The sequence below is a fragment of the Chenopodium album genome, chromosome 4 (genome assembly GCF_948465745.1).
Source record: "Chenopodium album chromosome 4, dcCheAlbu1.1, whole genome shotgun sequence".
Classification (NCBI taxonomy): domain Eukaryota; kingdom Viridiplantae; phylum Streptophyta; class Magnoliopsida; order Caryophyllales; family Amaranthaceae; genus Chenopodium; species Chenopodium album.
In genome coordinates, this window is record NC_137837.1 from 3,915,085 (window position 1) to 3,937,726 (window position 22,642).

The window sequence follows — 22,642 nt, forward strand, 5'->3', positions numbered from 1 at the left end:
AAATTATCATGTTCTTAATAAATTTGACTAACTTTTGATTCATTATATTACATATATTATATGATTTTCGAAAACAAAAAACAGAAAACCACAGCGATGCCAAACGAACCTTAGTTACCTGATTATCCTTCCTTGATCATTACTCATTAAGCTAACAATTTGAGGCATCCCTTCTAACCTAAACAAGTCTTTATCAATAACTCTTTTCGCTCACCAAGGGCTGTAGCTAATCTATATGAGGCTATTCCAAATTCCTCAAACCTCTCAATATTCCCTTTTTCTTTTTATTTGCTTAAATTCTTATTTTATCTTTTTAAGTTTAGATCATATTATAAATAATTAATTTAAACAAAAACGAACATAAGATTCATAACATCTCATACATTTACCACTTATTCATTATGATTTTGTTGATTTTCTCCTGATATAAAAATGAACGGAAGGAGTATATGTGAAGTTCAAGGGGAAAAAAAAAACACGTGCAATATTGATCGACATTCCGTACCACCATGACACGACGTATCGACGTACACCTCTTCTTCCATAGCCCATAGATGACGAGGAAAAATGTGAAAACAAAAATATCAAAAAATTAAAGTAAAAAATTACCACAAATAAAACATAAAAATAAAAAATCTGGTATTTTTAAAAACAGCTCTTTAATCCAAACTGGGTTTTAGAGCTCCATGGCTACCCACGTATCAGCTCTGCGTCCCCTTTCTCTCTCATCTCATCCCCTTAATCTTCAACTCAAACTTCTTCCCCTAAATTCTCTCAATTTCACTACCCCATTTCCTTCTTACTCTTCTAGATCAATTTCTGGTATTTCACTCTTTTTTTCTTACTCTTCTTTGTTCCCATAATTGGCATTTTTTTAGTTCAATGTACCTTAATTCTCATTGTTTTGTCTTAAAAATTGTATCTTTTTGGTGGGTTTTTCATATTCTTGCTCAAAATTGTTGCAGGTGGGTGTAAATGGAGCTCTATTACTTGTTCTTCCTCAAATGGGTCAAGACCCGACCCGATTGATGATAGAGTGAAGAGCATTGATGAGCTTGTTGAGGAGAAAAGGCGTGCTGAATTGGCTGCTCGGATTGCTTCTGGGGAATTCACTGTTAAACAATCTAGGTTAATTATTCTTTAATACCCACTAATTTTTACTGTTAAATACTTCTCATATACTTGTAGTTGGTTTTCTGTTTAATTGTTCATACATTTAAAACATGCAGGGCTTTATTTTAGTTACTACTGTAGTATTTTTTTTTTCATGTTAATATAATTGGTGGGCATTTGGTTATTTTTGGTTGATTTATGCCCTGGGATATTGATGAATTGTGGTTGTGGGTGAAAAACAAGCAGAATAATGAAGGTTGTTGTATATGATGCAAAGAATGAATCACAAAAGAAGAAAAAGAAAATTTATGGTGGGTAAAGTGGTGATGTTATAATCAAGTATTGTATGTTTTTATCCAATGTTTTGTGCGGTTTGAGCTGATCACTAAAGTTGGTGTTCATTACTTCATTGTGTAGTGGAGTAGGAATGACATTGGCACTTGGAAGTGGGAAGGTTGTTGAATTTTCAATTTCTTCTGGCTAGACAATGCATTCACTTGTATTTAGTTATGGTCTGTAAGACATAGGATTTATGTTTACTGGAAACGGAAAGTCCTACTAAACAATCTTGATGATAAACTTGTTATGTATGTTAATCTCTGGTGATAATTCTTATGTTCTGACCCTCTGGATTTGCTTCCGTCGAACAAGAAATTCAATCCTTCTTGATGCCAACTTCATATATGTAAAACAATCATGTAATTTATTTCATCTTAATGAACACCTTTGATAATTGCATCAAATGGGATTATGGAGCCATTTCCATTTAACTTCCTGGTGCCAGTGTTGCTGCAAGTAAATCATTCTAGGATGTGATGTTAACCTCATGACTTGCTTTGCTTTGTCTTTATCCATTGTCTTCAGCTTTCCTATGAGATTGAAGAACAATCTGTCAAAGTTGGGAATTCTTACACCTATTCTGGATTTGGTATTCAAACCTTTTGAAGATTATGAAAAGTTTTCTCAGATTCCTGAGGCAAAAGGTGAAATAGCAGCTATTCGTAGTGAGGCCTTTTTCTTGCCATTGTATGAGCTATACATCACTTATGGTGGAATATTTAGGCTGAAATTTGGGCCAAAGGTTGGTTTTCATTCCTTTGCAATTTGAATTCCTTGTTAGATTATATGAATGACATGTATGTAATGTATCTGTGTACAGTGTCTGCTTTATGAACTTGCTGTTATTGCAGGCATTTCTTATCGTTTCTGATCCTTCAATTGTTAAGCATATCTTAAAGGACAACTCTAAGGCTTACTCTAAGGTATGAAGTTTGAAATTATTGTATATCCTGCTTTCAATTATCCATTACTATAGGTGAGAATGTGAGATGCTTTGAAGAGTGTTATTTAGATATAATTCATTGAGTTAATTCGCATTTCCTTGATCAGGGTATCTTGGCGGAAATTCTAGATTTTGTGATGGGAAAGGGACTCATCCCTGCTGATGGTGAGATATGGCGTGTCCGGAGACGTGCTATAGTTCCTTCATTACATCTGAAGGTGGAATTACTGCAAATATTTTTCAGAACCTCAATTTATCTCTTTCCCCATTGATTTAATAGTGATATTCTCTCCAACTTGATGTTAACTTATTATTCTTGAATTGATATGATGGCTTATCAGGCTTGACAATCCTATTCCTTTTCAGTTTGTGACAGCTATGATAAACCTCTTTAGCCAAGCTACAGATAGACTTTGCAAGAAGCTAGACACTGCCGCATTAGCTGGGGAAGCAGTGGAAATGGAATCACTTTTTTCGCGTTTAACACTGGATATTATTGGAAAAGCAGTTTTTAATTATGATTTTGATTCCTTGACCAACGATACAGGGATTGTTGAGGTAGGTTGAGCTCCATCTCAATCTGCTTAGCCATGATCTTTTCACTTGATGTTATATAGCCTCATATTATTCTCTAGACCAGGCTGTTTATGTTGTTTTGAGAGAGGCAGAGAACAGAAGTACTGCACCAATCCCTGTCTGGGAAATTCCTATATGGAAGGACGTGTCCCCTAGACTGAAAAAGGTGAATGCAGCACTCAAGTTGATAAACAGTACACTAGATGATCTGATAGCAATCTGCAAGGTGAATGCTGGATGCCTTTTGTAGCTATACTTTATGTTGCTCGGTAATGATTGCTAATCAATTTTTTTCATATAAATGTATATGCAGAGGTTGGTAGATGAAGAGGAGCTGCAATTCCACGAGGAATATATGAACGAACAAGATCCTAGTATTCTTCATTTTCTTTTGGCATCAGGAGATGATGTATGAAATAATTTGCGTACTGTGGATTTTTTTTTTCTCCAGACCAATAAATTGAAGGCAACCTTGACCTCCACGCAGGTTTCCAGCAAGCAACTTCGTGATGACTTGATGACTCTCCTAATTGCTGGTCATGAAACATCAGCAGCAGTACTAACATGGACTTTTTATCTCCTGTCTCAGGTTAACAGTTTATCACATAATTTACTTACCACTATGTGAAGTTCATTTGGTTTGTTTTTCTGGTACTCACCCCACCCCCCGTTGCAAACATGCTTCTGTTTATAATTTTCTGCCAGTGGTCCCAATTTATTAGGTAAAACATGATTTTGGAGTTTGTGAACTATGTAATATGACTAATATCTGCAGCAACTCTGTAACTGAATGTCCTTGCCAGTTGCCACTAGCTATTGTGTACACTTTTTTTGGTGCTTGATGTGTATGATCTGCAAGATATCTGAATATGACGATACTTCATTTGCTCCCTGCAGGACCCAGGAGTAATGACAAAGCTTCAAAATGAGGTATCCTGAATCGTGCTTTAGGGGGGTTTAGTGATGTTTGGTCATTAGAGGGAGGGAGGGGAAGAGAGAACGAGAGAACATTCCGTTGAAGTGTTGCAACTACTTATTGTCATCTGAACTTGCACCTTGCTTAGGTGGATACAGTTTTGGGAGATAGATTTCCATCAATTGAAGACTTGAAGAACCTGAAATACACAAGTCGTGTGATAAGCGAAGTAAGAGTACTTCTCTTTGCTTTTTACTTGTGCTTGAACTCTTTGACCTTACATTTTGTTGTATATTTCCTTTTGCAGTCTTTGAGGCTTTACCCGCAACCACCTGTCTTAATTCGTCGTTCTATGAAAGAGGACATGCTTGGACCATACCCAATCAGAAAGTAAGTTTTAACGTTATATTTTGTTTCAGTGCTCCACTTTCATTTCTTTTTTTCAATTCACAATATTAGCAACATACTACATGGAAAGTTTTTAACTACAAAATTACATGCTCACCCGTATTTAACCAACTTGATTTTTTATAATTATCCACTCTAAATCTAACTGAACCCAAACCCTTCCTAATAACACCCCCCCTTCCCTAACACCACATGGTACTAATGAGAGGTTGACGGTGGTGGAGATGTTATGGTACAATCGATGATGGTGGCATAGTGAGGTGATGGAGGAGGGTTTTCATGGAAGATGGTGATGGTAATAGCGGCTTGGCAGGAATATCGGAGGTGTGGGGTGGTGAGATGTTTTGGCCATATGTCCGTCTCAGGCTCTCACCTTCTCTCCCAATTTTCTTTAATTGTGTGCTAAGCATTTGATTCCATTATGAAATGGATGAAGTATTATCAGTGAAATCCATTGTAAACGTATTCTGTCGTGCTTGGATTCCTGTATGTTGCATCAAACTGTCTCTCCATGCCTTGTTCAACTAAAAGGGAAAGGAAGGTTTTCTGCACTAATGACATTACCTTTTTTTTTTCCTCCTGGATTTTTCTGTAAACTAGTAAGAGGTAAATGATGAATGTTAATGTTGGCAATTGATACAAAATAAATTCATCAGTAAAAATGGAACAAATTTCTCCTGAATCACAAAGGAGAGTTCTCGCTTGACTATTCATTAGTCCCACTTGGAAGTAGAAGCAAATGCATTCATGTGCAGCTTGCTGAAGTATCAAATAAACTGTTTTCTGATCTAAGCATATGTACCACATTTCCATTTGTTCATCTTTTGTACTTTGACTTGTTAAAGGTAATTTGTATCTAATATCTTTAATGCATAGAATCCTTTCGGAATTTTGTCCACATTTATTTCTTCAAGTTTGTAAGCTACCTTCCCTGGGTGATTCTATTCAAAAAATTATAAAAAATTTCTTGGCAGAGATGAGGATATATTCATATCCGTATGGAACTTGCATCGTAGCCCAAGTCTTTGGGAGGATGCAGATAAATTCAATCCTGAAAGGTGGCCACTGGATGGACCAGCACCAAATGAGACTAACCAAAATTTCAGGTATCTGCTCTGTAACTTAACTGGCCTCAAGTATGTAGCTATGCCATTGAAGCTTGTGCTCATTCAAGCTGGTGATTCACCATTTTCATTTTTATTTTTCGTTTTAAGATACTTGCCATTTGGTGGAGGTCCACGAAAGTGTATAGGGGATATGTTTGCTTCTTACGAGGTAACAAACATCTGCTTACAAATTCCAAGGCAGCCTTAATTCAATTTATTCTCGATTTCTCTCAGCTTGGATGAACTTTGACTTGTAATTCACTGTTTGTTGCACAGAACATAGTAGCATTAGCTATGCTTGTTCGACGATTTGACTTTGAGCTGGCACCTGATGCTCCTCCTGTAAGACTTTTGCTATATTTTTTCACTTTAGATTTAGATACATGGGACTTTATTACCTGGTAAAAACTTTTGAATTACATGAGACTTGTGTGCAAAATGCATTAATTGGACCCTCATGTGAAAACAAGGGTTTGCTCTTAAACAGTTGATGTGAAAAACGATGAAGAACCAGATTCACTTTGATGTGAAAAATAAATGGATACTTGATTCTAGTAATTTATCTATCAATATGTTTGCAGGTGAAGATGACCACAGGCGCAACCATCCACACAACAAATGGTCTTGTGATGAGGGTGAGGCAAAGAACAAGATATCCTGCTCCACCCACAATCCCTGTTGTGGAGACTGCTTCTCCTGCAAGTATTACTGAAGCTGCTATATGAAAATATCAAATTGGAAAATGATGTTTTGCTTGTTCGGGATGGAACCGAACTAGAACAATTATCCATAAAAAGGGAAAGGGAAGCTTCACTTTTAACTGCATCAGCATCAAAAAAAGAATCATACGAGTAAGCCTCACCTCCCGATACTTGTTACCATTTACATTCTTATTCTACTTTAGTTACTAGATTTACGGTGCGAACAGCACTCTCCTTATATAAAGCACATTATTGGCACTGTTGGCCAATTATGCTGTAAATTATGGCCTTCTTTTTTCCATACTGTGAAGATATGAGAATTTACAATAGAAAATTTCAGGAAATTTTAGTATGTATATCTTGTCTGTGCAAATGTACACATGATTCTATATATAAAATGGGAAACTTTTTTCTTGTAATTCCAGTGTAAATTGTTGACTGTCACGTTGTATGTCTGAGCAATTTTGCTGCAACTGTACTATTTTGTGGTGCTATGGCTCCAATTAGGCATAATGGAGTATATGTCATCAAATTTTAAAATTTCATGATAGATTTCCTGAATTCTTCCCCACGAGATTTGCAAACAAGTACTTGCCCTTTAACTGCAATCCAAAGGGGATCGTCACAAGTCAATAATCATTACAAATCTTAACAATTTAGAAAAACACACACGAATAATTAGATCATAATAATATTTTGATATTACTGGAGCAATAATTACATATTAAAACACAATCGTCATACAGCAGCATAAACAACAGGCTCTTACATAAATACAATGATCTGATTGCTGCAAAAACAACGTATTAACAAAACTGCTTCTTGAGTTGAAAAAGATTACAGTGACCAGGTGAGGTGGGTGGTTAGTCAAGTCAATAAGGTGTTATCATGCCTAGATATAGATGGCTCAAAAGACGATCTGGCATAAATGGACATGCAGCCTAATGTTGGCCCAAAAAACACCCTCTTATCGATAAATGTGATTTATGTCGCTTTTGAAGTTCTGAATGATCCGGGTCAGGGAGATCACGGGGAAAATGCTTGTGAAAGGCATTCACCGCACCAGCAACCCCATCTTCATTTTCCATTGCCTTTGCCAGCTCCACAGCACGTTGTTTAACCTACAATTCATAAAGAAACAACACAACTATCAATTTCACAATTGCAATAAGCCAGGCAGCCGGCAACCCATATTGCAACAAGTATTTGAAACTTCAAAATTTTAAAACATGTCAGGCTGTCAGCGATATAGTAACATATTTTTTCACAACTTAGGAAAGTTCAGCAAGTTAGGCACATTAAAAGACGGCTGCAGGCACATCAAAAGATGGCTGCAGGCACATTAAAAGATGGCTGCAGATGGCAAGTTCAAAAAGTATTGCAAATGGCCTTAAAATGAGAAAGTTTGGCTCTTGTCATTCATGCAAATAACCAGTGCCCAAGCATTGTACTAACATGTAATCTACACCAATAGACCTCATGTTGGTACAATAAAAATGTACCGACGGGCTACTTGATAATGTCATTAATGACAAACAATTTATAATTTAGAAACCATTGCCTTTACTTGGGAATAACCTTTGTTTTGATTTCATAAGTACTTCAAAAGCATTCAAACATGAAAGAAAGAATCATTTTGGTCCACCATCGGCATAGTAAACAGCCTTTGCTTTGATTTCCTACTTACTTCAAAGGCAAAAATCATTTTGATCCACAATCGGCAATCCCCCAACCTCTTGTATCCTCTGACAAAACAGACAGCAGATAAAAACTTGATCCACAAAAGAGGCTAGTCATTTACCATGGGATCCTGCATGAAGCGTATTGCAGAAACCAATTTCTCAAGCGAGAACTCCTCGATTGGGACAGGTGGTGGCCCTACACCCTTCGCATGCACTTGTTCTCCCCAAAAGGGTTGGTCACCAAAGAATGGCACGATTGCTGTTGGACACTGAAAAGATTCATCTTTGTGTTAGACACTGAAAAAAGGTTTTTTAAATAAATAAAAAGGGCTGATTAACATGAGAGCAGTTACCGCAGCTTTAAGACCAGCAGCAGTTGTCCCAGCACCACCATGATGCACCTCCATTTGTGAGAAAAAAAAAATCTAAGTTAGACAGGAACATAATCTGCAGAATACTAAAAATGACAGCTCATGATTTTAGCAAAGAGAGTTAAAAAGGTAAAACTCCAATTCATTAAAAGGCCAAATTGAGCTCATGTGGTGACACTGGAATCTAGATACGAAGTGTATATATATATAATCAATCACGTATTTGAAAAATCCATAACAAGAATAATCTTACCACAGCAGCACATTGCAAAAATAGCCAATCATGAGGAACGTTATCCAACAGGTATACAAAATCCTTTGGTTCTGCCACTGGAAAGCAGGTATTAGTCAGAGAACAATCAAAAGGCAGCCAAAATATCAATCCTTCATTAGTATTTCTCTATTGTCCGATTTTTCCCCTCTAGGGTTTAAAATTTAAGCAAATTAAAAATTATATGTACATCACCCCAAAAAAAAAAAAAACAAAAAACAAAAAAAAAACACAAACAAAACACTCCGTAAGCTGCTTCATTTCAAAAGGTCAAGACATAAATAATTGTGAGATTGGACACTTGATCTAACCAAATAAAGAGAATACTGGAACAAAAAAATTCCAATACTGCCACATATGTACAGTTTATAAAGATGAACCTCATTATCTGGGAGAAACATTTCCTCAACCCTAAAGATTAGACATTCTTCTTTCACTGTAAACAGATTTGTTAAGGGGAAGTCTAAGGTCTAAACAGTACACCATGACATCTCAAAAGATTGAAATAGAAAGAAGGGGGAATAACAATATTTAGAAGAAAAAAAGTCAAGACTGAAATAACATGAGCAGCTTACAATTGCCAAGACCACCCCAGCCTTTATTGATGATTCCTCTTTGTCCAGTGAGTTCCAGAGCTCGTACAATGATATTAGTCATCTTCTCAGGTTCTTGGACAGGCTGTCATAGTTAAGACAACGTACATATCAGTCCACGTTATTCCAAATAGTCAAGATTAATTAAGAGACAGTTCAAAAGAGCTCAAACTACGCATTCAGATTTTCACAGGTACAAAATCTGAACTATCATCTCAAACAGAACATTGTCACATCAAATGATGGATTTGCATGAGAATGAGGTATTTTATCGTAAGGGATGGAGGAGGAAGATTTTTGTGAATGACTATATAGAATAATCACTTTTGGTTCATATAGCCGACCCCACTTGTGGGATTAAGGCTTTGATTGATTGAGACCCCAATGCCTCTGAGTCTCTGAAAACTATTTTTTGTGACCTCTACAACAAAAAAGCTAATTTAGCATTGACCCATATTTAAAAGGAGATTTGACCCGTAAAACATTTACAAATCATATTCTGCAATTCAACCTACAGACATTTAAAACACTTTATTACTAATTACCCGAACATTGTGGTTCAAGCATTCAACAGAATCCATAAAAAATTAAATAGAAACATCCAGCACATTCCCCTGTATTGATGCAAAAGAGGATACTTACTAGGCTTCCAAATCCAATATATATTGGCTTTTGACCCTTTTCAAGCCATTCAACAAGATCTTCTGGAGGTTTGTAATTTGAAGCCAGGTCAAGGAAACAGAAACCAACTACGTCAATTTTGGGTCCCCAATCTGCAAGATGATAAGGCATAAACATTACAAACAATAAAGGTGTAAGAAAATTGCCCTAATATAACATTACCTATTACACATTAGACAGAACTCTCACGAAGGAGTGTTCAATAGGACCCCATTGATAAATATGAAGATACATGCCGGTAGAAAATTCAGACATACATTTGTGTAAAAAAAAAAAAAAAAGGCAAGTCAGAATTCAAGTGCATACATCATTCTCCTGTAGGTCCAGATTTTGCCAATAATTAATAAATACTTAAATAGGTAACAGTAAAAAGAGTCATCAGTTAATGTAAGGGAGACGCCTGAATAAAAGAATACATCCAGTAGAAGAAGAATGGGGAAAAGGCCACAAATTAAATTAGGTAACAGTGCATATAGTTGTCAGCTAATGGAAGGAAATGCACATAATAAATGGAAACAACCAGTTTTCAAATAGGAAAAAAAAAAAAAAAAAAAAAAAAAAAAAAAAAAAAAAAAAAAAAGGGACGAGGCAACATATTTATTTCTCCAGGAACCGAGCAACTGACCAAGAAATTAGTTTCCTTTGTTTCAAAAAGGAAGATGAGACACAAACCCAAAACACCAAACTTGGTGAAGAAACTCTCCCACTGGATTAGTTAATACAATAAAAGGAATAGCATATCAAAAAGAAAGCAAATGTACTATACTCCCTCTCCCTTAATTTTTTTTTTTTTTTTTTTTTTTTCCACTTGATTGGGGTAGTCCCAAAAATTCCTTCACATCCATAAGAGTACAAGTTAGAAAACCACTTAAAAAATATTTCTGACTCTTCTCTCTGTCATATCAACCTTGTCTCTCTCAATTCACTTCCAAATCTTGTACTCTGTATTTTGCTTTCAAATTTTCTTTGCTTCTACTTAATTTACTAATCTTATAATTAATACTCCGTATATTAAAAGTAAATAACTAAATAAAACAAAAGGCAACAGCAAATGTATCCTGTAATTGAGAGTCTTGAGACACAAGGTAAATGTATCCTGTAATTGAGAGTCTTGAGACACAAGGTAATACAGGTCAAGTGCTTTCACTGGCCTAGGTGAGGCGATTTCAAAGAGGCGCAGAAGGATTTCAATTACCTCAGTTCCCCTTCAAGCCTTTTTAAACATTGACTACTCTATTTGCCGAACCTAAATGTGAAAAGAAATTATGGATGGATAGAGTATTGATTAACATATCTTTGTAACAGACCATAAAACCAATTTTTAAAATGTAGCAATCAAACCAAAACAAAAAAAAAATCATTTTTTAAGGGCACAACCAATGAATCCAGAATAAAAATTTTGGAGTACTGGAAACATAAATCACTTACCTTTAGGTTTGGGAACAAGGTGAGGGCTCCAAATATATCCATAGGGGGTATCAGGAGGAGCACTATATGAAGGTTTTAAGTATGTTACAGGTCTCAATTTCAGCTTTTTCTTCCTGAATTCATTTATCATGTCCCGTATTCCAAGCCAAATCAATGCATCAACAACTTGGTAAGAGAGCTGCAAGCATATGCTGACATTTAGATGAATGGACAACCATATACACAGAGTATTTCTATTAACAACTGGCATTACAGAGTGTTGAGGAAAGCGTAACTTACTCTATACGCAACCGATTGCTTAACCCGTGACAGGGGATGTGGAAACTCACTAGTGGGCCTGCAACAAATGAGCCACCAAGCACCCTTAATTTGACATTTTTGAGTTTTGGTACAGAAGTCCCATTCATGCATCCAAAATCAGGACACAAGAGCAATATCACACCTATCATGGTAAAGGTACTTTATCCAATTTTAAAGATTAAAGTCTATAACAACAATTGTACTCAAAATTCCTATGAAATTAGAGATCTATCATAATATATCAGGTCACAGATAAAGCAAACAAAACTTATGAGCTGTCTGTATGATCTTTTGGTCATTGAGATAGTGGAAACAAAATTTTAAAAAATCAAAATGAGTCACTTCAGGGCAATGGGCAACATAAAAGCCAGATACATTAACTTATAAATATAGTGGAGAAACTGACAAGATTTTAGCTGCTGCATGTTAATTAAAACCAGCATAAAGGTTACTTACGTCCAAGGCATTGTAAAGAATATGTGAATTGGTACTTTCAGTGCCTCGGCAACATGTGTATGTCCTGAAACAAAACTTAAGAATGAGGACCAATCTTAAGCAAAGCAAAAGATGTTTGAAACAGTATTATCTGCAAATAACTTCAAATTATAACACTTAAACATATATATATATATAATAAAAAAAAATAAAACAATACACTGATCTACACATACAATTAGAAGTACTGCTGCTTTGTATTTCTCTGCTCCTTTCCCTCAATATACAAAATAAAACCTGAACTTAACTGAATTATGTTTTCAGTTAATTATAAGGCTTTTACTAGGTCTAAGATAAATCGTATGGTAAAATAATGAGCAAAACTATTGCTTACCTTAACTTAATCTGCAGTAAAATCAAAAGCCTCTACATAAGATAACCTTCTAAACTAAAAATAATGCTTGAAACTGGCACGGAAACAGAGCATCCTTACTAAATTACTTGATATGCAAGCACTCTGACTCCTCTCTTAAGGGAAGCAACATTAACATCAAACAAAGAATTGTTCCTTGTCTTCCCCTATAAAAACATGAACCCACCAGATTGCATGGGCACTATCTCACTTCAAATTTGTAAACTTTAAAGATTCTGTTATAACTCCAAGGCAGATCCAGAAATATTTGGATTGTACTCAAAATAGGATATAACACCATTATAGATAGCAAGTATCAAACTACCTGCCGCAACTAGACATGGAGAATTTGGTGGTGACTAAGAGGCAAGCTCAAGACCTTTTGGAGGTGTATTCAACCATGGGTAGTCTTCATAAAAGTCAACGTAAATTTGACGCGGTTTCAAAAAGTTGGCCCCAGCTTTCACCTTCAGCTTTGACTTAAAATGTTCCAACATTATTTTATACTAAGACCGTATCATAACCAAAGATTGGGGTGGCAATTACAATTCTAACCCAACTACCCAAGTTACTCCAATCACTAGCAATCACTGCCCATAATTAGAGAGTCGAGCTACGAGCTATTCCAATAAAGCTATCCTTTATCAAAAAGTATTAATCAGAAACAGATTTCTAGCAAAGTAACCTGGCGAGGGATAAGGATAAATACTCATTGATCACTCAAGACCCTGCCTATCGCTAATTCCATGCGAGAAAGATTATATTTCTTCTTGTTAAGCCTAAATAACCACAAACAGAGAGTGAAAAATGAGAGCAGGTACATGCTATTGTTTAACAAATTAAGGATACAGCTCTTCCCAGAAAACGGTCCAGCCATTCAAGTATTAGCCAAATCAGCCAACAGTTTCAAAGGAGAAAAAAGAAATATTTTCTAACCATATGCTGGAGGATTCGCAATTATTGCATCAACAGTAAATGGAACATGAGATATAGGATCAGGTTCCTTGCAAGCAGGTAACAAAGAGAATATAATATCTCTCATCTGATTCCTCTGAATAGGTATCTCTGAAGGTTCTGAAGGCAAGAAACCCTTGTTTTTCACCATGTCTGCATAAATGCTACAAATTTATTGTTAATAAAAACGCATTTAAAGAAAGAAAGTAAAGCAAGAAAAGGAAAAGTGGATAGCATCCGAACAATTTTGCACTACAGTCCAATCAGTCAAAGACACGCACTGAAGGATAATGAGTCAATTCCAAGATAACCTACTTAAAGTTAGTAACTACCTCCATTTCATATTATGTGCAGCAATTGGGTATTTTTTGTGCAATTTAAAAAATTCAATTGTTGCGCATAATGTGAAACGGAGGTAGTACTAAAGAATGTATGGGTAAATAACAATCTAAATATAAATTTATTGGCAGATACAAGATTAAAACAACCCATCTCTTCCCCAACTCCCCATATAAATGAATAAAATAAGGAATCAAGCAGGCAAACTGCAATTCAGTGCCTACAACAGTATAGCAAGGCTCCCATCTAAAGCAGGGGCATGGAGGTCAGACAAATGTAACCTCCTGTAACAATGTCACAAAATTCACCATTCTAAAATTAGGTACAGGTAAGCAATTTGCAGTTTAGTTTTATTATATTAGGCCAAATGTACCACATTCACAGTATCATTCCATATTTCAGTTCATGATTACTGGTGGAAATTGGGGAATATATGCAGCCTTTATTGTGAAGAGAATTGACTGACTTGCTAGCTCAAGTTACAACAAACAATAAGTACAGCCCATGTCAATGAGTCCATCAGTAAAATAGTATTCTGCAATCTGAAGCTGAAATAATTTACTAACACTGAATCTTTTCACCAATTTTTCTTGACAAGCACTAACATCATAAATTATCAAATCAAACAACTTCACAATAAATATTTTTTTAAAAAAATACTATCCACTTATTGATGAAGCAACTGATTGTGTACCATGTTTAACAAATCCAGGTTGAGATTTTTTCAAAACCGCAAAGTGCAAAATAGTTATCATTGTCAATTTGTCAGCGCAAAATGGCAGTGGTATAAGAAATACAATCCCTATAAGTTTATAAACAATCCTGTTCAAAACTTCAGTGTAAAGAAGTACAACTTTCAGACATACAGATTAGAAGTGATAAATGAAAGCATGATTCTTCAAAACTTCTGCTAACTTTAACATCTAAATACACGAGAACCCATTAACGAAGTCTCAGAGCAATCTTTCAGGAAACTTACATCCAGCAAGAACTTTAGGGTCTCCTCCTAAAGGATAGAACTCCAAGCCAGAAGCCAAGACAAAATCTTTGAAGTTCCGGTGAGTTGCTAATCTGACCCTGTGGCCATATTCCTGAATAAAAACACAAAATGAATAGGCAGTATTAAACAGACAAATAGAATCTAGCAGTAAATTAATAATATCAAGTAAAAATTACATGGGAGCCTTAAAACGGAATGCACAATCATAAACAAAAGAAGGAGTAGACGCCAAAATAGAGAAAAATAGCAAGAAAGGAAAAGGCAAAATAGAAAACGTCACTAATGAAAAGTCAATGGTCCAGTGGCTATAAGCCTGAAGAAGCTGGTAAGTTAACTTATAGGCCCTGTTTGGTAGTAAGCTTATTGGGGGTATATTAGCTTATTTGACTAACTTTAGATGATTGATTAGTCAAACAAGCTAATACAAGTGTTTGGTAGTAGGCTTATTGAAAGAGCTTATTCCACTAAATAAGCTCTTTTTGAAAAAGCTCATTTTAGGAGCTTTTTCAATTAGCTTATTCATTAATTATTGTGAAATGACACTTATATCCTCATTTAATTTAAAATCTTATCTAAACTACCTACCCCACAATTAGCTTATTGGTCATTTCACATACTCAATCACCTTTAAGCTATCAGCTATTTACCAAACACTTTTATATAAATCAGTTAATACAATAAGTTAGTCAAATCAATTAATAAAATCAGCTAGTCAAAATCAGCTAACTCAATCAGCTTCAGCTTTCAACTTTCAGCTTTCTCCCAAACAGGGCCATAGTGTTAAAACAAAATACTCCATATAATGCTTAAGAGACCAGATTTTTTCATCAAAATCATATTGTGCGGTAAAATTGGATCATTATACATATCCTGGACATTGTTTTAAACCCTAAGTGTGCATCATGGACAAATAGAAAGCAGCATGCAAAAGTACATGAAAGGAATATAAAAGTTCCAACAGATTTCAAAAAACTTCTAAGAAATATGTAATAAGGCCAGGCATATAGGTTCTTAAGATACTGATAATCAGGCTCTAAAAATAAATAAAAAAATCATTCCAGAGTCAGCATAAAAATAAAACAAGACTTAGCGACTTTCAAAGTCAGGAAAGAAAAAAATAGGGAAGTCTTCATAACCTTGCTTACACAAATATGCTTGGGGCAAGTGCATCTTAAACCTCTCTATGTGGAACTGCACAGGCACCAAGAAGAAGTGCAGCTGCATAATATACCGACCAGAACCAAGGTATAAATGTGGCTTTAAATTTCCAAGAGAAGTTACAGGGAGAGAAAAAAAAAACTCAAAAGCAACTCTAATATTTTTTAAAGTAACGTGATGAACCAGTATGCTAAAAAAGACACCAACATGGTGTTACCGACTTACCGTACTACCCACCCATGTACGTAGTCACAAAAACCAAGCCCTCAATCTATCACATATACAACACAGTTTGTTTAAAAAGCATAAAATTTAAAATAGCCTTATAACTCAGTCCTGTGTAGGTCAGACACTCTTTATTTCAAAGCAAATAAAAACGATAATAATATTTGCCTGCAAATGAAAGCATATATATAAAATGTAAATCATACCTGCAAACGCTTCCCAATGGCAACAAAGGGTTGCACGTCTCCTCTGGTTCCAACAATTAGCATCACAATTTGCTTAGGTGGCAAATCATAAATTTCCGGTGATTCCATTTGATCCTCTTCTGCGCTTGCACTAGAAGCCACACCAGTTCCCAAATCAAGGTTTGATGTTTTAATATCTCCGGGTACCTCAAATTGTACAGTTCCGTCGTTTTTAACAGTTGCAAGCCGGTTCAGCCACTTGAGCTGAAAATTAAAAGCATGCTCAATTGAAAGCCAAAAAAATCTAATTTGAGGACAATGGGGCTAAAGAGATTTAAGTGAAAATTAATACAAGCAAATAATGGTTCTGACATTGAGAATACATTTTCATTGATGTTTTCATGACTCTCTGCTCATACTGCTCATTTAAAGATTAAAAAGAAAAACATGAGGATAGAGGGCTAATGAAGAAGAGCCCATGACAGCACGTAGATCTTATAAAGCAGATAGATTATGACCTTATGAGTAGTAATAAAATTTGAGAATAAAATTGCTTTATGGGAAGCTAAAAAGTAAAGACCAACACTTTCAAATGTCAAGAAACAAGCACCTTAGGATTTCAAGAGAAAGGAATGAGATATGAAACAGGGAAAATGCACCTATTACTATAAAATATTACACATAGCCACCAATAACAGGCAAAAAAGACAATGTAAAATGATATACACATGGAGGAAAAAAAAACTAACCTTCTTCTTCAGGGGTACTGTTTCATCAAAAAGTTTTGCAGCTAATTTACTGAGTGGATTATGTCGCTTGGACTCTCCAGCTTTCACAAGATGATTAGAAGTTGAAGATTCCCGAAAACTATTGTTTCCATTAGAGCAACTCCCACTAGTGACCCCTTCAAAAAAAAAAAAAACACACGTATATACTTAGAAATATAATTTAAACCAACATGGAAATTTTGAAACTCTTACAAAAATGGCCTTGAAGCCTTAATGCAAAACTAGGTGAATTCATGATAAGTCTGCATTCACAATGGCTGTGCTCAAACTCCATATAACTATAACCATCTTATACATTGATCCTGGACCTTTTTAGAAACATTTACACCCTTCTTATAAGTAATCAGGCCAAAGACAATGTAGTGAATCTGTGAGTGTGCGCCTATACTTATATTTTTACACCCTAGAGCCCATTAATTACAGAGGTAACTCACAGCACATGATAAGAGCATGAGTATGCTGTGAAATGTTATCTAGAGCACACGATTACATGGTCCAAACAATGTGTATGTGAGTACACTGCGCATGATCTGATTGTGAAACATTCTCCCAAAGTTAAAAGATTTAAAGGAAAATGCAAAACTACATTCACAATTTTACACAGCACTTGAATGATAAGATTTGATGGAAAAAGGAAGGGGATGGGAAAATGATGGATCCATTTATTGTTGTCTTGGTATGAATTTGCGAAAAGTAACAAACGGGACAACTATATTATATTTCCTTTCTGTGAAAAAATTCTCCCAAGTTAAAATAGTTGGAGGAAAATGCAAAACTACTTCTCTATTTTACTCCCTTTTCCTTTTCCTTTACCTTATGCCGAGAGGTTATTATATACACCCGGATGTACGGTACACCCATGAGTATTTGTTCTCATTTTAATGATTATATTTCTTTTTCATTTTATCATCAAATCAAATAAAGAGCAAAAACTAACCTTAGGTTAGTTGGGTGTACGGTACACCCGGTCGTATATAACAAATTTTATTTCCTTATCCTTCCCCTTGCGGCCTCACCTCCCCTCCAACATTGTTATTTAAGCACATTGACCAAAAACATTAAATTAACTGCCCTATGTATAATACTAAATTCTAAGCAACAGATATGCCACACAATTTTAAGATTTATATTTATGGCCAATTAGTCCACTTTAGAATTGGTCTTGATCTTATTCTAACTTTTGTCATCACATGTTTATCTAGCTAAGACAATCAAATCTCCTAAACTCAACCCAAATCCCAAAAAATGACCATCAAAGTATCAAACAACCAAGCCAAATTACAACCATAATTCAAACAATGAGTTGCAAATTTTTAATGCACCAATTTTTCTAAACTCAATGAATTAGCATCACAAACATAATAACCATAACAAATTCAAACAACAATTATACCAAATCAGAAACACACCAGAACCAGAACCGGAACCGGAACCCGAACCAGAAGAACTTCCCCTGCTAACCTCTTCAGAAGAGGCAACTCTACCGCCATTACTCTCATCACCATGATCATCAACACCTCCGCCATTTCCATCAATAACAACGTCAGAAAATCTATGATTCAAGTGACAATCATCGACGACATCAACAGAATTATCACCAGAACTCATCGAAATGCTTCGATGATGCTTCTCAGGATGATTCGCCATTAAAATTGTGAAACCCTAGAAATGGACAAATGCGGGAAAGAGTGAGAAGAAATGGAGGAAGATGAAGAATGACGGTTTTAAATGTGAGTTAGACAGAAAGTTGAAGCATTATGGAGGTTTGTTCAACCAACAGAAAAAATAGGAGAGAGAAAGTAGGGAAAAAGAGGTTTGGTTTGGTTGTCCGTTTGGGTATCTGTAAAAGGACACGTTCAGGGGAATATAATCAATTTTTTTTGAATTTTTACTTCTTCCTTTTTTATACTAGGAGTACGGGGGATTCCCTGTTATAAGTAGACGTGTTCAAAAATCGGTTTTGATTGGTCCGAATGCGTTATAATTTTTGTTGGTTTTACAATGTTATACTTTGATCGATATATTTTAAGACAATTTAATTGAATTGAATAAATTTTAAAACGATATGTTAACATTGTGTAAGATTTTTGTATCAAAATGTGTTAAAATAGAAGGTAAAATGCAATCTGTTAGGACGCATTAGTGTTTTAATTAATTTCTCGGTGCAATAGGTTAAATTATTTGTAACGGAATAAGCATAGAGTATTTTGTTACTTTTTGCATAACTAGCATAGTTTCATGTCTTGAAATATAAATTTACATCCTCCATCTAGTTTGAACCGATAAACATCTCTACTTTTTTCATTGTCAAATGATTGAACCTTTTTCTTTCTTTTTTTTTTGTTGAGTTTTAAATATTCTTAGGCCCTATTCTCATCAGATTATAAGTCATAAATTTTATTTTATTTTATTTTTTTTGAACAAGCTACAAACTCTACATTGAAGTTCAAGCTTACAACTTATAGAATTTGACACTTTGTAGGCTAAGGAATATTTGAATGGTTGTAAAGATGATCGATCAGCATTATTCCCGCGTTCTTTTTTGCGATTTGCGAGCTCATGAGGCCATGATGCAGTGCTCCATTGGTTTAAACTAAAGGAGAAGCAAAAAGCAACATTTGAGGGGAAGAATGATGTAGAATTTGGAAATTAAAGTGACTTCAAAAGGAGTTGGCTTGTCATTTACAATAAAGAAGGAATAACAATTATTATCAACTCCAAATACCATTTTAAATTAGCTAAGATTCTATTGGACATTGCTTGAGTTAGACCCCGTTCTTTATAGTTGTCCTGTTCTATTAAGTCATGTTCTGCTCTGCTCTACTCTACTCTACTCTACTCTACTTATAAATAATACTTTATCTGATCTGAGCTTCAATTTGCTATGCTCTGCTGAAATCTTCTGCTCTGTTCAGAAGCGCAAAAGAACAGGGTCGTAGAGGTGTCAATTCGGATGATCGGATTGGGTTTGATGAGGTCGGGTCGGGTCAGGTTGGGATAATTTTTAATGTTGAGTCATGCTAAATTATAATGTCCACGTGAGTCCAATCTGAATCGGATATTTTTCAAGTCGGTTTCGAATTGGATCGGGTCGGGTGTGATAACACCTCTAGCTGGAGTATATAATATATATCAATTACAATAGATTATATACAGAGTGACAAAAGATATTTTAATAATTATTTACAATTATTTATATAGCAAATAACAATTAAATTTTAGGAATTTTTTCTTTTATTATTTCACCTTATTAGAAACAAATTTATGAAAGAACAGATATTTTAAAATGAAAGTATAATTGTTTGATTGGTAAAAACTAAAAACATATAAAGTTTAACGCAACATTGAAAAAATTGCTTACTAGTCAATTAGTCATTCTACGAAATTAATTTACAAAATAGTACATTGTATGAAAAAGGTCAACCATATGACCCCATAGTTTAAAAAGTTGTAATTAAGTTTTCAAAAGTGCAAAAAGGGTCAAGTGGCTTGCAAATGTTGTGATTTTGGCCTTCAATTAATCATTGAGATGTTGATGGTACAGTATGTGAGCTAGTTAAAAAAAAACTATGCCTCTATTCAATAATCAATATGATAATATAGTAGGCTTGTATAATTTCATAGAAAAATTCAACTAAATGCACGTAGTGCTTATCTTAATCAAAACTAGAATATATATATTAAAAACAAAGACCATGTCTTCTTATACAAGTATAATTTTCCAGGATCTTAGCAAAATCTCATTTAACTAATCTAACAAAATACATTTGACTAATCTAACCACTCAAGTTATGTCCATTTTGTCTTATAATTTAGCACACAAATATATCTACAAAAAGAAAAAATTTAAATAATTATAGTAACTAGTCAAACTTGAAAGCCATGCCACACTAAGCCACATTTTATAAACAATTCTTAATTCACATAATAAATTCTTGTACGTGAATAGAACATTTCTGGAGTGATATCAGTTTCAATAGACTATTATATTTGAACTAGTTTGAACTTAGGACCTGTTCTCATTGACTGAACTCAGCTGAACTGAACTAAACTGAATATTTTATAAGAGAAGGAAATTAGGAGCTGAATTGAACTGAACTGAACTGAATATTTTATAAGAGAAGGAAATTAGGAGCTGAACTGAACTGAGCTGAACTGAATTGAACTGAATATTTTATAAGAGAAGGAAATTAGGAGCTGAACTGAACTGAGATGAACTGAACTGAATTGAACTGAACTGAATTTCAACGTAAGAGAACAGGCCCTTACTCGCTAATTAGACTTTTCTTACACATAAAACTATTATTTAATTAAGCTACTCTATTAATATTTAATAAGCACAATTGATTTTATGAAACTACTCTATTAATGAGCACAGTTTATTTGTAAGACTACTCTACTAATACTAATTGAATGTCATTTTATAGGATAACGTATGAATTTTTTTTACATTAGTAACACAATATGATCAAACTTATATATAAGAAGAAAAATGCAAAAAGTCAAAGTATACATGTTGATCCAATTTAGAGCGGATATAATATTAAAACTTACTCAAACTTATTTTGAATGCAAACAAATTTAAATTTGTGGAAAATAAACTCATTTGCTTGTGTTGTCTAAAATACTTGATTTTCTTGGATTTATTTATTTATTTTTTTACCAAAGTATTACTAAAATTTTCAAATCGTATCATGTTGGCATCCCTCGTGCTTAAACAAGTTGTGTTGTATTGGATTCTTGTCAATCTGTCATACTTGTATCCTGTGTCGACTCACCCCCAATGTTGTGTTTTGTCGAAGAACCCCTTTAATAATTTTTTAAATAGGATTTTTCACAGATGGGTGGAAATTACTTCCTCTGTTTTTCCTAATAAGCGTTACTTATCACTTTCATTTTACAGCATGGTATCCAATGCACTACTTTGACTAATTTATTTGATTGTGCATTAGTAAAAACTCTATAAAGTTGATATATTGAAAGTTCAGTTCAACTATAACCAGTTTAATTCAGTTCTATTCTTTTGCTTATTTATTTCAATTCAGTTCAGCTGTTAATTTATTTCAGTTCATTTCAGCTTAACCCTAATCAATTAAGTTCCAATCAGTTCACTTCAGTTGTTTTTAGTAAATTTGAACAACCCCTTAGTTCAACTTATTGTAGACTAAATAAATTCAGATTAAATCATCGTTTTATGTGTCGTTTTTTATCGCTAAATATCTTTAATTTTCGTAATGAAAAAATTATGAAAATTAAATTTTAATAAAATACACATTATTATCAATTTAACAAGACCTCACTTAATACATTTTTTCTTATGAATTGTTATTCACATACGGTCAAAGTTTGGTTAAATCAAACAATCAGATCAGGTAAACAAATATAAGGTGAATTAGTATAAGGTGAACTTGCTCTAAGAGCCTGTTTCAATTTATTGAATTGAACTGATTGGGGTTGAGTTGAACTGAACTTAATAGAGCTGAAACTAAACTGATTGAAGGTGAAATAAACTGAATTTCAATTCATTTCAATTCAGTTCAACTCCTAATTTCCTTCTCTTATAACAATTTAGTTCAACCAAACTCCAATCAATTTAGTTTAGTTCGGTAAATCAAAACAACCCCTAAGTCTATACTTTGTATTTTGTACCGGCCCGTCTCTCGTCCAACTCTAGTCAAAACTCACAAGCCCATAGCCGGATTGAGTTACGGAATACTC

General features: G+C 34.4%; 2 protein-coding genes across 2 annotated transcripts; one reads left to right on the forward strand and one right to left on the reverse strand.

Annotated features, from left to right (window-relative positions):
- Positions 1 to 648: 648 nt before the first annotated feature.
- Positions 649 to 6,521, forward strand: LOC145628607 (protein LUTEIN DEFICIENT 5, chloroplastic-like). Its single transcript, XM_081680946.1, has 16 exons — positions 649 to 822; positions 966 to 1,128; positions 1,978 to 2,194; positions 2,304 to 2,375; positions 2,503 to 2,613; positions 2,762 to 2,953; positions 3,036 to 3,197; positions 3,285 to 3,380; positions 3,459 to 3,560; positions 3,869 to 3,901; positions 4,036 to 4,116; positions 4,195 to 4,277; positions 5,270 to 5,401; positions 5,510 to 5,570; positions 5,678 to 5,743; positions 5,983 to 6,521. The coding sequence occupies exons 1-16, from the start codon at positions 687 to 689 to the stop codon at positions 6,124 to 6,126; spliced, it is 1,851 nt and encodes a 616-aa protein (XP_081537072.1). The 5' UTR covers positions 649 to 686; the 3' UTR covers positions 6,127 to 6,521.
- Positions 6,522 to 6,780: 259 nt separating this feature from the next.
- On the reverse strand, positions 6,781 to 18,755 carry LOC145626378 (sterol 3-beta-glucosyltransferase UGT80A2-like). Its single transcript, XM_081678801.1, has 14 exons — positions 18,334 to 18,755; positions 16,886 to 17,040; positions 16,158 to 16,400; positions 14,548 to 14,659; positions 13,212 to 13,382; positions 11,885 to 11,948; positions 11,408 to 11,465; positions 11,129 to 11,306; positions 9,662 to 9,792; positions 9,002 to 9,104; positions 8,409 to 8,485; positions 8,138 to 8,185; positions 7,904 to 8,053; positions 6,781 to 7,223 (listed from the first exon to the last, which is right to left on the reverse strand). The coding sequence occupies exons 1-14, from the start codon at positions 18,569 to 18,571 to the stop codon at positions 7,044 to 7,046; spliced, it is 1,908 nt and encodes a 635-aa protein (XP_081534927.1). The 5' UTR covers positions 18,572 to 18,755; the 3' UTR covers positions 6,781 to 7,043.
- Between the last annotated feature and the right edge of the window lie 3,887 nt (positions 18,756 to 22,642).

Excerpts from the sequence above, each read along its gene's own strand:
- LOC145626378 (XM_081678801.1), bottom strand. The coding sequence starts at position 18,571 with ATGGCGAATCATCCTGAGAAGCATCATCGAAGCATTTCGATGAGTTCT. Across the intron at positions 14,660-16,157 it reads CCATTGGGAAGCGTTTGCAG|GAATATGGCCACAGGGTCAG; the intron begins GTATGATTTACA and ends GTTTTTATTCAG. Across the intron at positions 11,466-11,884 it reads TTCTTTACAATGCCTTGGAC|GCCCACTAGTGAGTTTCCAC; the intron begins GTAAGTAACCTT and ends CATTTGTTGCAG.
- LOC145628607 (XM_081680946.1), top strand. The coding sequence starts at position 687 with ATGGCTACCCACGTATCAGCTCTGCGTCCCCTTTCTCTCTCATCTCAT. Across the intron at positions 2,195-2,303 it reads GGCTGAAATTTGGGCCAAAG|GCATTTCTTATCGTTTCTGA; the intron begins GTTGGTTTTCAT and ends CTGTTATTGCAG. Across the intron at positions 5,571-5,677 it reads ATATGTTTGCTTCTTACGAG|AACATAGTAGCATTAGCTAT; the intron begins GTAACAAACATC and ends TTTGTTGCACAG.